Genomic DNA, 19,422 nt, shown 5'->3' with positions numbered 1-19,422 from the left:
TCGAAGGATTGGAGGGTTGCGGATGTTGCTCCATTATTCAAGAAAGAGAGTAGAGATAGCCCAGGAAATTATGAATTCAGTGGTTGGTAAGTTGATGGAGAAGATCCTGAGAGGCAGGATTTATGAACATTTGGAGAGGCATAATACAATTAGGAATAGGTCAGCATGGCATTGTCAAAGGCAGGTTGTGCCTTACAAGCCTGACTGAATTTTTTGAGAATGTGACTAAACACATTGATGAAGGTAGAGCAGTAAAAGTAGTGTATATGGATTTCAGCAAGACATTTGACAGGGTACCGCATACAAGGCTTATTGAGAAAATAAGGAGGCATGGGACCCAAGGGGACATTGCTTTGTGGATCTAGAACTGGCTTGTCCATAGAAGGCAAAGAGTGGCTGTAGACAGGTCATATTCTGCATGGAGGCCAGTGACCACTGGTGTGCCTCAGGGATCTCTTCTGGGACCCTTGCTCTTCGTGATTTTTATAAATGACCTGGACGAGGAAGTGGAGGGATGGTTTAGTAAATTTGCTGATAACATAATGCTTGGGGGTGTTGTGGATAGTGTGGTGGGCTGTCAGAGGTTACAGCGGGACATTGATAGGATACAAAACAGGGGTGAGAAGTGGCAGACAGAGTTCAACCCAGATAAGTGTGAGGTGGTTCATTTTGATAGGTCAAATATGATGGCAGAATATAGTATTAATGGTCAGACTCTTGGTAGTATGGACGATCAGAGGGATCTTAGGGCCTGAGTCCATAGGACACTCAAAGTTGCTGCACAGGTTGACTCTGTGGTTAAAAAAGTGTATGGTGCATTGGCTTTCATCAATGGTGGGATTGAGTTTAGGAGCTGAGAGGTAATGTTGCAGCTGATAGCGGTGTATAGATGATGAAAGGCATTGATCCTGTGGATAGTCAGAGGCTTTTTCCCAGGGCTGGAATGGCTAGCATGAGAGGGCACAGTTTTATGGTGCTTAGAAGTAGGTACAGAGGAGATGTCAGGGAAGTTTTCTTTTACGCAGAGTGGAGAGCGTGTGGAATGGGCTGCCAGCAACGGTGGTGGAGGCGGATACAATAGGGTCTTTTAAGATACTCCTGGACAGGGTCATTGTGCTCAGAAAAATAGAGGGCTATGGGTAACCCTAGGCAATTTCTAAGGTAGGGGCATGTTTGGCACAGCTTTGTGAGCCAAAGGGCCTGTATTGTGCTATAGGTTTTCTATGTTTTTATGTTTCTATCCTGCCCAAACATAATGCCTTCTAAATATATAGAAATGAAATGCAAAACTGAACAGAATTCTGATTCTTCTGCTGAAGTTTCTGAAGATAAAACCCCAAAAGACAGGATTATCACAGACCAACCTCAAGTTTCTCTGGATCCAATAACTTCAGAACCTGCCAGAAGGCATGTTCTGCATTGCGGGCACGCTGGTCTGATAAGGCTACATGTCCAGCCTGAATCAGTGACTTCAATTTATCCATTAAAGTATCTGCACTGTCTAAAGGCATCATTACCTAACAAAAACAATTTCAGGTTAGTATCTTTAGTGGCACCTTTAGCATCTTTCAAACTGTGGCTTGTTTACCATAGTCTACATGTACTACACAATCACAGGGTTAAATGTACAAGGTAAAATAACAACAGAAATTGGTTCCAGGAATAAAGAACTGCAGAGTTTATAACATGGTGGATGACATACTGGTCCACCCAAGATAGCAAATCCCAACTTTATGGATACAGGTAGTCCCCGAGTTACGAACATCCGACTTACGGACAACTTGTACTTACGAACAACTCATACTTATGAACCAAGGAAGGAGAACAACGTCCGCCATTGTAAGTCGGATCGCGACGCTGTCCGCCATTTTACGTCATTGCTGTTGATACTGTGTTGAGTGGTTAATGCTGTATTTGGCTTAAATTTTTCTTAGTAAGATTCACCCTGACCCCGCCCGCCCCTCCCCCTCGTTCCGGTCGGCTGGTGGCGCAGTGAGATCAGCGCCGGGCTGAAGAACAGAGTTTCCCAAGTTTGATCCAGTGATAGACCGTTCCCGTGCTGGGTTGATGTCAATCCAGTGACTCCGTACTATCCGTGCTGGGTTGATGTTGACCTTGCAACTCGACCTCATAAAAAAAACACTGCCACCTCCAGTTTAAATTCCCACGCGGAATATTGTGGATGATCAAATATGCAAACTCAGCACAGCCCCCACTTGTCCCATTTAACCTGTCTCAATGCAGTGGTCCTTAGGACCCAAAGGACCTTGGGAGCCGGCAAAGCTCAGGAGCCGCCGCCTGCAGTGTTTCTGTTCCATTGACGGGAAGCGATAGCGATTGAGAATAAAGTGGAAATAATAAAGCGCTTGGAAAGAGGTGAAATGCCATCGGTCATTGGAAAAGCGTTAGGCTTAGGTCGGTCAACGATCGAAACAATTTTAAAGGATAATGGATAAAGTGAGAATAATGAAGCATGTGAAAGGCGCTGCCCCGATTAAAACTACAATTATTACTGAGCAATGCAGTAGTTTAATTATTGGAATACATGTTTCTTAAGTGTTTATATGTGTAGAAAGGTAAAATATATACTACATACTAAGACAAGCATTTGATTAACTGATGCTAAATAATACCAGATGTACTTGTTCCAACTTTCGTACAAATCCGACTTAAAGACGGACTCAGGAACGGAACACGTAAGTAAGCCGGGGACTGCCTGAATTTCATACAGAAGAATAAATGTTAGGGAGACCAGTGGCTTGGGGGATGAATTTGCCAGCAGGGTTTGAAATGAAGTACAGTAGATTCCAGTTGACTGAGACACATTGGGATGAGTACATTTTGGCCCAATTAAACAGCTGCTCTGATTAGCCAAAGTTTCATGGGAACAGTTAAAGAGGAATAAAAAAAAAGACAAACTGATTAAGAAATTACCTATTTAAATAAAACACAAAACAATTACAGTACTTTCAATACTATTACAGTATTATAAAACTGTGTATTAGTTCTTAATAGTTATCGATTGAGGAATTAATCCAGTGTATGCTGCCATGTTCTTTTAACCGACTGTAAATGAACAAAATCAGTGCAGGCACCTGTCCAGATAATGGACTGCCTTCATACAATACTGTTGACAATTGCATGCTCCAAATCTTCATTTTCGCTTTCATATTCAAGATGACTATTGATACCTTCAAATCCTTGGTAGTTTCCTAACTTACTGAAATAGTGAAATCATCTCATTTTCACTCCTGGCCGTTTCTGGCATCTCCAAGCCTGAATGCTTCAAACCACAGTGGGCACAGCAGTTCCAAATTGTCTTACTGTTTAACGTTCATCAACTATCTGTGACAAAAACTTTTGCATACAAGCACACACAACTGATACTATTTCAAAACGATTCACTCTAAACACAGTGTAGTGTCTAACAGCTACACAGTGACACATTTGACACTAATTAGAAACTGGTTGGCGACAGTCTCCTGCCCCAATTAAGCGTCGTAGTGTTCCAAATAAACAAGTGAATCCTGGCTATTTTCTTGATTAGTTTTTGTTCTTTAAGAGTTATCCCAAATAAGCAACTGCCTTAATTAAATCTACTGTATTTCTGACTGTCATTTCTCCACAATATTCAGGGGCTGAGTTGAGATGAGCAAAGCAGGGAGCACGGAACGGAGGCACTCGATCAATGAGTCTGGCTGGTGGCCGCTTTTCATGTGCTTGCTCACTCGCACATCACAGCTGTTTCTGTGACTCTCTCTGCAACACTACTGTCGTTCATCTCCCACTTACTAATAGTTCAGGATAGAAACAGTTCTCAGGAAAGGAACACTGTGGTAACTCAGACTACTTGTACTGTGATATAAATATCAGAGCTATGAAGCACGTCTATTGAGAAGTCATTTTATATTAAAATCAAAAGTACTTTAGATGCTGAAAATCTAAAATTGAAACAAAAATTTAGCCACAATAACCCTGTCTTCTATTTCAAGCACTGTATTTTTATAACCACATGAGATTCTGCAGATACTGGAAATCCAGAGCAACACACAAAAAATGCTGGAGTGAAGAGACCTGATGAAGGGTCTTGGCCTGAAATGCAGGCTGTTTATTCATTTCTATAGATACTGCATGATCTGCTGGGTTCCTTTAGAATTTTGTGTGTGTTGCTTTATTTTTATAGCTCATTTTATGTGCTGTGATTTGATCCTCAGCCTGAGCCCATTAATAGTTAGCCACGCTATAATTACACATCATACTATTCACTATTACCTTCTTTGGCCATGGTGAAACGCGACTCTTTAAACCATGTTTTTCCTGGTTCCTTTTGGACTCATTCTTATGATCTTCACTTAATGGCTGAGTGGCTAATAGTGGCTGCACTCTGGAAAAAGTAGTTCACATGGTAATAAAAGAATAAAAAAATAAAAAATAAAAACATTTTTGTGTTTCAGTTAAGTGGTGTCTGATTAGCAAATGGTTCGATAGTCAGGAAATGTAATTTTAAAGTGAGTAGAGGCAGAAAGATACGAGGAAAGACTTTTCCATTTAGTGTGGTTACAATCTGGGACAGACGGTTCAAATGATTGGTCAGTTTATTGCTTTTGAAAGATGAATAGATAATCAGTTGAGGAAAATAATTTACAGGGATAGAGGGAATCAGTAACAACATTTTCAAATATTTGCACTGTAAAACACAAATTTCATACAATCTCTGTAGTCAAGGAACTGGCAAACAACCTTGTGCAAGAAAATCTGCTCTAAAGGTACAATAATATGAGCAATTACATTCTGGGATAGTACGTAAGAGAACTAGAATCAGTACTTAAGACAAAAATCAAGCATAATTATGAGAGATAATTGCATATAATTCAAAATGAATCTGCTGAAACCTTTAAAATCCAGACTGGCTGAAAGAAAGATGGTCTTCTATATCACATTATGTTATCCAACTTACTTTTCAGTGCTTAATTCTTTCTTTAATGCATCAGTCTTTGCTTTTTCAAGATCTGAAGGAAAAGAAATATGCAAAAAATTATAAATAGTGCTAAAACCTCTCCAGAAAGAAAATTAAGATTTAATTCAAAGAAAAAAAAACTCAGCAACAGCCTTATCAGAACAAATTTGGAACTTTTCTCAAGTGAAGGGACACATTTAACAAGAGAAGTACGGTTACTTTCATCCTGCAGTCTTTTAAGGAATTTTGATTTCTGCTGAACTAAGTCTCGAATTCCATCTGAATCACTTCTGCATAATTCTTGAGCCTTGTCATTTGCTTCAATAGCACGTTTGTGTTCTCCCATCGAAAACAAGGCATCACAAAAGCGATAATGACCCTGCCAAATTAAAATCAAGATTCAAATTGTGAAATTGGACCTAGAATCCTTTTGCAATGAATAAATAAATAAAAGACATATAAAAAGTAGACATTATTCAGTTGCTAATTAGAATATACAAGCACATTAACTTGTCGTTTCTTCAAAGTAATGAGCAAGAACTATGTGTTGTGTGCTGTGTGTGTCTGTATGCACCGTGTTTTGCACCTTGGTGGCAGAGGAATGCTTTCTCGTTTAGCTGTACGGTTGAATGACAATTAAACTTGAACTAAAACTTGGTGATTGTTGGCAAAATAAAGCTAAAATATGGTCTTCTAATTTATTTATAAACATATTTTGTTCTGTTAACCCATTCCCATGCTGGGAAGTCCAAGAGACTGTTCATAGCGAAACAAAAGGAAATTACGGAGAATGAGACAAAATGTCATTTAAGACAATTGGCAAAAGGGGTGCAATGATTACTGAAACACATGTTGTATTTCTAGAAGTAAAAATGAAAATATCTCCAGCAATGGCCAGCAAGTTAATGCTGAAAAATCTCATTGCTTGCCCCAATTCACACATCAGCAAATCTCCACACTGGACAGTGCTGGAATTATATCAGGTCCTGAGCTCCCAGGTTACTGGCACTGCAGCAAGTAAAAGAGAGGATACCACGTTCACACCTGATATAATAGCTCACTGAAGTGATGTGTACAGTGGCTTGTGGGAGCTTTCTATGAAATAATACTGATTGTATTAGTACTTATTTACAAAGAATGCATCTGGGACAAAGTACCAGTGTATGCAAGCACAGCAGGTCATGAGAGTCTGGCGAGCTTCACATAGTTAATGTCTAACTAATAATTTTATTTGTTGAAACAACTCAGAGTGGTCTTTAATAAAAAGGCATTAAAAAACATCAATTCTCAGAATTATAAACATTATTAGTAAGATTATTTTTGACATAACTATGAAATTCAACATAATTATCCTGCTAGTCATTAGATATTACAACTGAGGCAAGTCCTAATGAATGTCTCTAGTTACTACTCAATTACATATTACATTTATAGTGATCTGCAGGATGGATGCATATATTACAAACATCTGAATTAGTTCACTCTATGTACTGCACACTGCTTTCAGTGACATTGAACCTTACACTTTCACATAAACTGATTTTCAATGTATTATCACATGTATTTTGAGAAGGGGATGAAATTGGGTAAAATGATTAAAAACCTGTTGAGAAAGAGATAGAGGAATGAAACACAAATACACACCTTGGTCCAAGAAGGTTTTAAGATTATGGCTCTTTTTCCATCACCAAGCGCTTTTCTAAAAAGGAAAGTACAAGTGCTTTGAACAACCTATCAACTGAAACAAGTTAGTTACAATAAAAGTGCAATAATTTCAAATACATTTTCAGAGACTGAATACTGCTGGCCCCCTCACTGCCTGTGAAATGCATCCTCAGCAAGGTCAATACTAGCTGGCAGATGATGTAGTGACATCAGCACTGGACTTCCACGCAAGTGGTCTGGGGTTCAAATCCAGCTGGCTCCTTGCACACTTTCCGCTCGTGCTAGATTGAGCATCAAGCTATCAAACTTGGCTTCATTATACACTCAGTGGCTACATTATTAGGTACCAGAGTTGAACCCGGCGTGGTCTTCTGCTGCTGTAGCCCATCCACTTCAAGGTTCAACGTGTAGTGTGTTTGGAGATGCTCATCACACACCGCTGTTGTAACGTATAGTTATTTGAGTTACTGTCGCCTTTCCATCAACCTGAACCAGTTTGGCTATTCTCCTCTGACCAATTTTCACCCTCAGAACTGCTGTTTTTTTTTATTGCTTTTTGCATCATTCTCTTTGCGCTCCAGAGACTGTTGTGCATGAAAATCCCAAGGAGATCAGCAGTTTCTGAAATACTCAAACCACCCTGGCTGGCACCAACAATCATTCCACAGTCAAAGTCACTTATATCACACTTCTTCCCCATTCTGATGTTTGGTCTGGAAAATAACTGAATCTCTTGACCACGTCTGCATGCCTTTATGTACTGTGCTGCTGCTGCATGATTTGCTGATTAGATATTTGCAATAACAAGCAGATAACAGGTGTAGCTAATAAAGTGGCCACAGAGTGGAGGTCATTCTTCTTCAATCTTTCCTGGTAGAACAGCCTTGGAAATAACCTAGTTATTTTATTCTGCAAGCCAAACACTTCTCCTTAAGTTCAGATTCTAAAATTTTAACTAAGTTTTCATAAAGCTTTACAGAATTTTAGAAAGGCTTTTGTTTGTACTCTGATCTCTTCTTTATTTTAAGAGCTCCATGTTCAATTTCTGTTATTTCTAACTGCTTGCTATACTTGCTGATTTTCTGTACCTCATCTTTTTAAAATAATTTTTAAATTAAATTTTTAACAGAATTACATAAAATGAATAGAATAATAATTAAAATTAATAATAGCCCTCCCCCTCCCCTTAACCCTTCCCCCCTTAACATCCCTGTATAAAAAAAAAAGAAAAAAGAAAGAAGAAAGAAAGATTGCCTGGATATCGGAGGATCCCCACATGCTCCATGGAGTTCAAAATAACTTTAGTATATATCTTTATTTTTCCCCCCAAATAACTAATAATTTTATCTTCAAAGGACCTATAATATTTAATCCTATCTTTTGTAGATAAGGGTGCCAAATTTCAAAAATATATCATATTCATTTCTTAAATTATAAGTAATTTTTTCAAATGGAATGCAGCTATATATTTCATTATTCCAACAGTCCATAGTTAAGTATGAATCTGATTTCCAAGTAATTGCAATAGTTTTTTTGGCTACTGTCAATGCAATTTTTATAAATTTTTTCTGATATTTATTCAACTCAGGTTTCGGTATTATCCCTTCAATATCGCCTAATAAAAATAATATTGGGCTATGTGGAAGTTGTATTCCAATAATTTGTTCCAGTAAAAGTCTTAGATTTATCCAAAAAGGTTGAATTTTAAAACAAGACCAAGTAGAGTGTAAAAAAGTACCAATTTCTTGATTACATCGGTCAGATAAATTTGGGTTTAATCTATTTATTTTTTGTGGTGTAATATATAATTGATGTAAAAAATTGTATTGTACTAATCTAAGTTGGACATTTATTGTATTTGTCATACTATCAAGACATAGTCTTGACCAATTTTTTTCATCAATTTTAATATTCAAATCAGTTTCCCATTTTTATCTTGATTTATGAATTCCTGGTTTAATTGACTGTTTTTGAATCAAATTATACATATAAGACATAATTTTTTTAATTTTTCCCTTTTGAATTAAAGTTTCTATTTCATTAGGTTTTGGCATTAACATTGTTTGACCCAGTTTATCTCTTAAATAGGCCTTTAACTGAAATTAACGTAAGAGTGTTATTTGATATTTTAAATTTATTCTTTAATTGATCAAACGACATCAATATACCTCCTTCAAAACAGTCACCTATATTTTATACCATTTGTCGGCCATCTAAATTGAGTTACTAATCGACATTGACTATAATCTCCTTTAGTAAGGGTAAAATTTCACTTTTATCCCAGTTTACTTTATACCCTGATATTTTCCCATATTCTTCCAATCTAAAAGATAATTTATGCAACAAATGCAATGAGTTTGTTAAATAAATCAGGAACATCATCAGCAAATAAGTTAATCTTATATTCCTCCTGGTTAACTCTGAAGCCCACAAAATCTGGATCGGTTCTAATTAATTCAGCTGATGGTTCTATCGCCAATACAAATTGGGCAGGTGATAATGGACAGCCTTGTCTAGTTGACCATGTTAACTGGAATGATGTTGAAATTTGACCATTTGTCACTACTTTAGCTTTGGGACTAGTATTTAAGGTTTTAATCCATTTTATAAAAGATTTTCCTAACCCATATTTTTCCAATACCTTAAATAAAAAGTCCCATTCCAATCTATCAAATGCTTTCTCTGCATCCAAAGCAACTGCCACACACATTTCCTCCTTCTTTTGTGCCAGATGAATTATGCTAAGAAACCAAGTTACATTATCCACCGATTGTCTATTTTTAATAAAGCCTGTTTGATCCATATGTATTAATTTTGGTAAATATTTCGATAATGTATTAGATAAAATTTTTGCTATTATTTTATAATCCATTCAACAAAGAGATAGGCCTATATGATGTTGGTTTTAAAGGATCTCTATCTTTTTTTTTGCAATACTATTAGGATCGCTATCGAAGTTTGTGTTCTTTCCGCTTGATATATTAACTCCATAAAGGGAGGGATTAATAAATCTTCTTAAATTTTGTATAAAATTCAGACAGAAAACCGTATTTTCCTGGAGACTTATTACTCTGGAGTGATCCTAAAGCTTCTTCAACCTCTTTTAATGTAAAGGGCACATCTAATCCTTTCTGTACTTCCGTATTCAATTTTGGAAGAGTTATTTGTGATAAAAAAATTTCTATTTCAGCAACCTCATTTTGTGATTCTGATTGATATAATTCGGAGTAAAATTTTTAAAAAGTTTCATTAATTTCTAAAGGTTTTTAAGTAATTTTATTTGCACTTGTTCTAATTGCATTTATTGTTTTGGAAGCCTGCTCTGTTTTCAACTGCCAAGCAAGTACCTTATGTGATCTTTCACCTAATTCGTAATATCTCTGTTTAGTTCTCATAATTACTTTTTCTGTTTGATATGTCTGAAGTGTATTATATTGCAGCTTCTTATTGACAAGTTGTCTTCGTTTTTCTTCTGTCATATATCTTTGGGATTCTTTTTCTAATTTTGTAATCTCTTTTTCTAATTGATCTATTTCTACCATATATTCCTTCTTAATTTTAGAAGTATAACTTATTATCTGACCCCTCAAATATGCTTTCATCGCTTCCCATAATATAAATTTATCATCAACTGAATATGAGTTTGTATCCAAAAAAAATTGGACCTGTTTTTTCATAAAATCACAAAAACCTTGACATTTTAATAAAATTGAATTAAACCATCTATAAATCAATTCCTCCTTATCCATCATTATCATTATCAAGGGGAATGATCTGACAGTATTCTCGCTTTATATTCCACACTTTTCACTCTATCCTGAATATTCATTGATAATAGGAAAAAATCAATCCTTGAATAAGTTTTATGTCTATTTGAATAAAATGAATAATCTCTTTCTCTCGGATTATATCAATAATCTTTCTTCTCCATATATCAATCAAATTTAAGTCTTTCATCAATGATAAAGTTAGCTTTATTACTTTTGATTTTGTAACAGTCTTAGTTGACCTATCTAGAACTGGATCTAAACAAAAGTTAAAATCTCCACCTATTAATATTTTATCGTGTGTGTTGGCCAAATTCAAAAAAGCTTCTTGTATGAATTTTGCATCATTTTCATTTGGTGCATAAACGTTTCATAAGAGTTCATAATTCTGAAAAGATTTGACAATGTATAATCACATATCTCCCCACAGAATCAATTAGTACATTTTGTATTTTAATTGGTAAGGTTTTATTAACCAAAATTGCAACTCCCCTTGACTTTGAAATAAATGAAGCTGCAATGACACTTCCAACCCAATCTCTCTTTAATTTCTGATGTTCTGTCTCTGTTAAATGTGTTTCCTGCAAAAAAGCTATATCTCCTTTCATTTTCTTAATATATGTTAAAACTCTTTTTCTTTTCACAGGTCCATTAAGCTCATTAACATTAAAACTTAAAAAATTGAGTAAATTAGTCATTCATAATACCTTGAGGAATCTCTTTAAAATTCTCCACATTGCTATGTGTCTCCCCCCCCCCCCCCCAATCATCCAGGCAAAAAACAGAAAAATAGAAGAAAGATAGATAGTAAAGAAAAAAAAACAACAAAATACCCCTCACTAATGTTGTGAATGAATAGAAACACAACATTACCCCCCTCCGTTTTACGGGTCATGGTAATCGTCATGAGTACACACGTGAATCCCGCAGCAATCGATCAGAAGCTCTTCCAGCTCCCCCGTAACAAAAAAATATATATGTGAAGAAGAAAAAAAATTAATATCTCCACTCCCAATTAATATTCTGTGGCGGCTCATTTCCTAGCGTATGCGAACCGACTCACAATTAGATAGCCTACGGGGGTTTGCGAGCACAGAGCTTTGGAGCCTCTTCGCCATGGGGGGCCGGTTGACAGAGGCTTAAAAGTGAGGCTGAAGTTTTCGAATAAAGTTTTTCCTTCGACTGCAGTTACCGACTCCGTGTCGTAATTTTAGCGCTGTTTGTAGCACACCGCTACAATTGGTGACCCCGACGGTCCAAACGATTTTTGGACCAGAAATGACCGACGCCGCCTCTGTTCATGCGGTTTCGTTGAAACTGCCGGGTTTCTGGACACAGCGCCCGGACCTATGGTTCCAGCAAGCCGAAGCCCAATTCCACGTTCGCCGGATCACCTCAGAAGACACCCGCTACTACTACGTGGTGGGCTCCCTCGACCAGGACACAGCTGCCCAGGTCGCGGAGTTCGTACAGTCGCCCCCGGCAGACGGCAAGTACACGGAATTCAAAGCCCTGCTCCTCAGGACTTTCGGACTCTCTCGGCGTGAGCGGGCTGCCCGTTTACTGCACCTGGATGGCTTGGGCGACAGACCTCCATCGGCTTTAATGAACGAGATGTTGTCTCTGGCCGAGGGACACACAGGCCTCATGTTTGAGCAGGCATTCCTGGAGCAGCTGCCCGAGGACATACGCCTGCTGCTGTCCGACGCGGATTTCAGTGACCCCCGGAAGGTGGCAGCCCGGGCGGACTTGCTGTGGAACGCCAAAAAGGTGAGCGGGGCGTCCATCGCACAGATCTCCCAGCCACGCTCCCAGCAGCAAACCAGTCCAGGCCCGGCCGCAGAGCCCACTAACCCCCGGCCCAATGACCACTGGTGCTTCTACCACCAGCGGTGGGGCGCAGAAGCCCGCCGTTGTCGCCCGCCCTGCAAGTTCCCGGGAAACGCCAGGGCCAGCCGCCGCTGATGGCTACGGCGGCTGGCCATCGGGATAGCCTCCTGTATGTGTGGGATAGCAGGTCGGGACGCCGCTTTTTGGTCGATACTGGGGCTGAGGTCAGCGTTTTACCTCCGACAAGTTACGACACTCGCAGCAGGGCACCGGGTCCCCCCCTGAGGGCCGTGAATGGCAGCACAGTAAGGACCTATGGCACCCGTCAGGTGCAGCTACAGTTCGGCCCCAGCCAGTTCACGTGGGACTTCACACTGGCCGCCGTAGCCCAACCGCTTCTGGGTGCGGATTTTTTGCGAGCTCACAGCCTGCTGGTTGACCTGCCCAGGAAGAGACTGGTACACGCCGAGACCTTTCAGACGTTCTCCCTGGGCGCGGCCCAGTTGCCAGCCCCTCACCTCGGCTCCATCACGCTGTCCGACAACGACTTCACCAGGGTCCTGGCGGAGTTCCCATCGGTTCTGGCACCGCAGTTCACAGCAGCCATGCCCAGGCACGGCGTACAGCACCACATCCCGACACAGGGACCACCCCTCCATGCCCGTGCTCGGCGGCTTCCCCCGGACAAGCTCCGACTGGCGAAGGAGGAGTTCCAGAGAATGGAGGAATTGGGGATCATCCGGCGGTCCGACAGCCCCTGGGCTTCCCCCCTGCACATGGTGCCCAAAGCGACGGGGGGCTGGAGACCGTGCGGCGACTACCGCAGGCTGAACGAGGCTACCACACCGGACCGCTACCCTGTGCCGCACATTCAGGACTTTGCGGCAAACCTGCACGGCGCCCGGATCTTCTCCAAGGTCGACCTTGTCCGAGGGTACCATCAAATCCCGATGCATCCTGACGACGTCCCCAAGACGGCTCTCATCACCCCGTTTGGCCTCTTCGAGTTCCTCCGCATGCCGTTCGGCCTGAAGAATGCCGCACAGACGTTCCAGCGGTTAATGGACGCGGTGGGACGGGACCTGGACTTCGCGTTCATCTATTTGGATGACATCCTCATAGCCAGCGGCAGTCGTCAGGAGCATCTGTCCCACCTCCGTCAACTCTGCGCCCGACTGAGTGAGTACGGTCTTACAATCAACCCTGCCAAATGCCAGTTCGGACTTGATACCATTGACTTCCTGGGCCACAGGATTACTAAAGACGGGGCAACCCCTCTGCCCGCTAAGGTAGATGCGGTCCGCCACTTCCCCCGACCCACCACGGTCAAAGGCCTTCAGGAATTCGTAGGTATGGTCAATTTCTACCGCCGCTTCCTCCCTTCAGCTGCCCGGATCATGCGCCCCCTGTTCGCCCTGATGTCGGGTCCGAGCAAGGACATTACCTGGGACGAGGAGTCCGCCGCCGCTTTCGTTCAAACGAAGGAAGCTTTGGCTGACGCCGCAATGCTAGTACATCCCAGAATGGACACCCCTACCGCCCTCACAGTGGACGCATCAAACACGGCAGTCGGTGGGGTGCTGGAGCAGCTCATCGCAGGTCGCTGGCAACCCCTGGCGTTTTTCAGCAAACACCTGCGGCCACCCGAGCTCAAGTACAGTGCTTTTGACCGGGAACTGTTGGCGCTCTACCTGGCAATCCGGCATTTCAGGTACTTCCTAGAAGGTCGGCCCTTCACCGCGTTCACGGACCACAAACCGCTTACCTTTGCGTTTACGAAAGCATCCGACCCCTGGTCATCCCGCCAGCAACGCCACCTGTCCTACATCTCTGAATACACAACGGATGTCCGGCACGTCTCGGGTAAGGACAATGTCGTGGCGGATGCGCTCTCTCGCCCTACCGTTCATGCCCTTTCCCAAGGGGTAGACTTTGAGGCACTGGCAGAGGCACAGCAGGTAGATGAGGAGATTCCGAGTTACAGGACTGCAGTCTCTGGTTTGCAGCTCCAGGACTTCCCCGTGGGCCCAGGTGAGAGGACCCTACTCTGTGACGTCGCCACCAACCAGCCCCGTCCGGTCGTCCCCGCAGCCTGGCGGCGACGTGTTTTCGACTCCATTCATAACTTGGCGCATCCCTCCATCCGGACAACTGTCCGGATGGTTTCCAGCAGGTTCGTTTGGCACGGACTCCGCAAACAGGTCAGTGAATGGGCCAGGACGTGCATGCACTGCCAGACGGCCAAGGTTCAGCGGCACACCAAAGCCCCACCGCAGCAGTTCCATCCCGCCCACCGGCGTTTCGACCACATTCATGTGGATATCGTGGGCCCCCTGCCAGTGTCGCGCGGAGCGCGTTACCTCCTGACTATCGTGGACCGGTTCACAAGATGGCCAGAGGCGGTCCCGCTCACCGACACCACCTCCGAATCTTGCGCCCGAGCCCTGATCGCCACCTGGATATCCCGCTTTGGTGTACCAGCCCACATTACCTCCGACAGAGGCGCCCAGTTCACCTCCAGCCTGTGGTCAGCTATGGCCAGCCTTTTGGGGACTCAGCTGCACCACACCACTGCCTACCACCCACAGTCGAACGGGCTAGTGGAGCGTTTCCACCGTCACCTGAAGTCGGCCCTCATGGCCCGCCTGCGAGGAGCCAACTGGGCGGACGAGCTTCCCTGGGTCCTTCTCGGCATCCGCACAGCGCCCAAGGACGACCTGCACGCCTCGTCGGCCGAGTTGGTATACGGCGCGCCCCTGGCCGTCCCCGGGGAGTTCCTACCAGCCCCGAGGGGGCAAGAGGAAGAACCCGCTGCAGTCCTGGGCAGACTTCGCGAGAAGCTCGGTAACCTGGCCCCCATACCCACTTCACAGCATGGGCGGCACCCGACCTGCGTACCCAAAGACCTACGGAACTGTAAGTTTGTGTTTGTACGAAGGGGCGGGCATCGGCCACCGCTGCAGCGGCCATACGAGGGGCCGTTTACGGTGCTCCGGAACAACGGGTCCACGTTCGTGCTGGACGTTGGGGGGAAGGAGGAGGTTTTCACGGTGGACCGCCTCAAGCCGGCCCATGTGGACCTGGCGCAACCGGCCGAGTTTCCGGCGCCTCGGCGCAGAGGCCGACCTCCCAAGCAGGTTCTGGCCCAGGCTGTGGACATTGGGGGGTGTATCGCCGGTTCTGGGGGGGGGTTATGTGGCGGCTCATTTCCTAGCGTATGCGAACCGACTCACAATTAGATAGCCTACGGGGGTTTGCGAGCACAGAGCTTTGGAGCCTCTTCGCCATGGGGGGCCGGTTGACAGAGGCTTAAAAGTGAGGCTGAAGTTTTCGAATAAAGTTTTTCCTTCGACTGCAGTTACCGACTCCGTGTCGTAATTTTAGCGCTGTTTGTAGCACACCGCTACAATTCAATTTTTTTTACCTTGCTCCCCTTCTATCATATACTTAAAGTATATTTGTATATTCTTCTACTCTTAAATGTCCATCTAATCTGATCTCTATCTCAGTCTTCATCTTTAATCCATTTCATTTCCATAATTCTTTACCGCGTCTCGCAAATATTAGGAAGTTCTTGTACAAACTCCTCCACTTTCTGATAATCAGTAAAAAAATTTCTTTCTTTGTCATCTAAAAAAATTATCCGTGTTGCTGGGTTGCTCAATATAAATTTATAACCCTTATCCCGTAAGATTTTTTTCACTGAATTAAATTCCTTCCGCCTCTTCAAAAGGTTGTAACTTATATCAGGATTAAAAAAAAGAACTCTTTTCCCTTCTATCATCAAAGTCCCATTTCTCTTCCTGGCACCTTGAGCAGCTAGCTGCCTTCAAGATCTTTTCGTTATCTTGATATCTTAGACATTTTATCAAGATTGATTGTGGATTTTGATCTTGTTGGGGCTTTGGTCTTAAAGCTCTATGAGCCCTTTCGATTTCAATTAACTTACTTCCCTCTTCCATTTCCAAGATTTCTGGGATCCATTTTTGAAAGAATTTTATTGAATTTTCTCCCTCTATACCTTCTTTAAGACCAACAATCTTAATATTGTTTCGTCTGCTGAAATTTTCGAGCACATCTACTTTTTCTTTCTGATGTTCAGGCAAGGATATTATTTTCCATCTTGTCTACTCTTTCAGTGGTGTCTCCCATTTTTTCTTCCAACTTTCTTATCCGTTTTCTTTTGTTTTTCCACCACCTTATCAAGCATAATCTTCACATTTCTAATATCTGTTTTTATTACTTTTAATTCATGCATTATTTGTATCAGGGCTTTTCTAATGTCTCCAGAAAGTTTCCACCTTTAATTTCCTCCTGTTCTTCTTCTTCTTCTTCTTCATCTGTGTTTTCCAGACAGTCTGATTCTACTTCCGATTCACTTTCAATTTCACTTCCAGTCGCAGTTGGAACTTGTAGTTTTGTTTGCACCTGTTTGTGCATACTCGTTTCTTCACACATGCGCAGCTCCCGCTGTTTCTTCTTAGAGACCGTTGATATTGTCGCAGCCTCCTGCCCTGCACCATCGGAAGCGACATGTACTTCGCTGGGAAGAGATCCAATTTGAGTACGAGGCTCTGCCAAAACGGCCGGGCCTCTTTCCCCGCCAACTCGCGCTGTCTTCAAAGTAGTAATTCTCTTCTGTTTCTGTTTAGGAGGCATATCTAAAGATAGTCCTGAATTGTTTATAAGTAGTTTCTAGAAGGTATTTATTAACTCTTCTTCACTTAAACTTTGTTTCATTAGTTTTTACGGGAGAGCTGGATTTCCACATCTCGAACCTACGTCATCATGTGACGTCCCCCTTCTGTATCTCATCAATCAACATGCAAGATAACTCTAATCATCATTTTACGTAGTTTTCCATGGCTTTTCCTATTCTTCCTTGCAAATTGCTTAACTTCACATTCTTCCCACAGTGAAGTCTAATTCTCATTTTCTTGAGCATTCATTGAATCTACCTTTATCAATTTGCACACGTTTTTCTCTGCTGTTCACTTTCCTACACAACTTTGTTACCGGCAAACTTCTGCAGTAAACTTGCAAGTAAAAGGATTAAAAAACACGAAATGGAGAATTTCTCACTGCCTCCCAAACAACTTACTTAAAGGAGAGAAAAGCAATTTCTGAACTTGAAAAATTCTCAAGATATTTTACTCTGAATTTCTAGTGGCATTTTTAAATCCTGGATACATTCAGTAAGATCCAAAAGCAAAAATGGAACTTCTGTTTCTTGAACCCAAGCACTATATTTCTACATACAATAAACAAAAGACAGATTTTTCTTATACTTACTTGTATTTTTCAATACGGAAAAAGCACAGAGCTCTGTTTCCATACAGAATTTCATTGTCAGGACTGAAAGATATTGAAAATGAATGTAATTATTAATCCATAACTTAGAGTCAGTTGGACATGATAGAAATAAGACCTTCAGCAAGACTTAACTATGCTAAGACTGCTTTTTCTACTAATATTGTATTAGTTTTAAAGTATAAGCAAGGTAAATTTACAATGTTGAGATTGTCAATCATGTGGAATAACAGAGAAATGTTTCCTAAATAGCATCAGTTTTCATAACACAACACACAAATAAATCCCAGAAATGGCCCTGATGGACTTAACCAAGGTGGCTTAAAACTTGGTAGTGACATTGTTGATGCATCAGTTTTAATTTTCAAAGTTCACCGTTATAGACTAGCAAATAATTAACGTAAGCCCTTCTTTTAAAGATAGAAAGCTGGAATTATCTTAAAATTGTCACAGAAAAATATCAGATTCCAGGGAATTTATTTAGAACTGAAGAAATTTGAGGCTATCTAGCAAAGTTAAAAATGTTTTTGTGAAAAGCAAATTCAAATTATATGAACAATTGTTTTGAAAAATAAATGTGAAAAATGTGCTGCAGATAAAGGGAAATTCATGTAGGGCTTTTGATAAGGAACCGCAGTGAAAGTTATTACACAAAATTTTTTAAAGTTAAGATGGCGCTAAACAGCAACTCCTTTGCTTGCACCTTCAGAAACAGCTCTATTTCCATCTTTGATATCTCTTACTTTTCCTTTTCTTTACAAGACTCTGACCTGGAGTTACACTCTGACTTTGGTTCTTTGCGGGACTGGGACTTGCTCTCAGGGCCTCATGACTAGCTGCTTTTTGATATCCCAAGGACACTGCCTGGAAGACTAACACGTCTTCAGGGTGCTAGATTTTCGTGGCTATGGAGACATGCTGACTCTAGGCCGGTGCCCCTGACAGAAGAGTCACGGGAGAACACAGAACATTAGGAGCAGCAGCTTAGCTGCTGTGGGTTGTGTGTATAGAGAGCTTTCCTATCCCATAATTAGCTTGAAACTAACAGCACCATCATCACTCTATGCAAAGTATTATCCTTCACAAACTTCTGTCACCTGCCCTGTCACATTCCCAAAAAGGAAATGTAGTATCACACTCTCTCTAGTTTGGACTTCTACATACTGTTAAAGTTTAAGGAAACTTTCTTGAACACATCTGACAAACACTTTTCCATCCAGTCTTTTACTGTATGGGAGTCCCTGTCAATATGCAGAAAGTTAAAATCACCTATTATCACAACCTTTTGGCTCTTGAAACAGTTTGCGATCTCTCTACAAATTTGCTCTTCTAAATTCCATTTACTGTTCTAGTAGTTACCACCTGTTATGCCACTGGCATTTAGGGCAGCAATGAAGGTCCACCATCTCAGTCTGTCCTCGGCCATCTTCTCGATTGTGCCCTAGGGGTGGTTCAGGGTCCTCATTTCTGCCTCTATGGTATGTTGCCAAGTTGTCTTTGGTCTCCTGCTTTTCCTCTGCCCTTCAGGGATCCAATTAAGTGCTCTTTTGACGATGGAGTTGGTCTCTTGTCTCATCTTGATCTTAGTGGTGTTTAGGGCTCATTCAAATCCTGGGTGGAGACTCAGGAATACTGTCACACACAGGTATAGGATTCTTCAGTGCTGCTTCTGTAACAATTGTTTTTGACCAGTCAGGGTTGTGAGCTCTGAGCTGAACCCCGAACCTGAAGGACTGGTGCACCATTCTTAGCCTGGTCTCTATCTTTGTGACTTGTTTGGGATGGGTGACCTTACTGAGAGTCAAGGTACAAGGCTCTGTCATAGCCAACATAGCTCACCAGACTTCTGAAGCAAGCAAGCCTCCAAACCTTACAATGAGGTTGTGGTCCTTT

General features: G+C 41.9%; 1 protein-coding gene across 8 annotated transcripts in view; it reads right to left on the bottom strand.

Annotated features, from left to right (window-relative positions):
• Positions 1 to 19,422, bottom strand: part of ttc3 (tetratricopeptide repeat domain 3) — a 128,248-nt gene that overhangs the window by 84,105 nt on the left and 24,721 nt on the right. For all 8 annotated transcript variants that reach the window (XR_009511874.1, XR_009511873.1, XM_059968780.1 and 5 more), the window contains exons 10-15: positions 17,512 to 17,574; positions 6,602 to 6,656; positions 5,177 to 5,336; positions 4,958 to 5,009; positions 4,273 to 4,384; positions 1,365 to 1,517 (exon numbers count right to left, since the gene is read on the bottom strand). Coding sequence is in view for 6 of the 8 variants with exons in the window: in XM_059968780.1 (XP_059824763.1) it covers positions 1,365 to 1,517; positions 4,273 to 4,384; positions 4,958 to 5,009; positions 5,177 to 5,336; positions 6,602 to 6,656; positions 17,512 to 17,574 (595 nt within the window). In the remaining 2 variants the exon portion in view is untranslated. The remainder of the gene's footprint in view (positions 1 to 1,364; positions 1,518 to 4,272; positions 4,385 to 4,957; positions 5,010 to 5,176; positions 5,337 to 6,601; positions 6,657 to 17,511; positions 17,575 to 19,422) is intronic.

Source organism: Hypanus sabinus, chromosome 4, assembly GCF_030144855.1.
Source record: "Hypanus sabinus isolate sHypSab1 chromosome 4, sHypSab1.hap1, whole genome shotgun sequence".
NCBI lineage: Eukaryota > Metazoa > Chordata > Chondrichthyes > Myliobatiformes > Dasyatidae > Hypanus > Hypanus sabinus.
The sequence above is the reverse complement of the archived record's forward strand: the minus strand, read 5'-3'. Positions and strand labels throughout refer to the sequence as shown.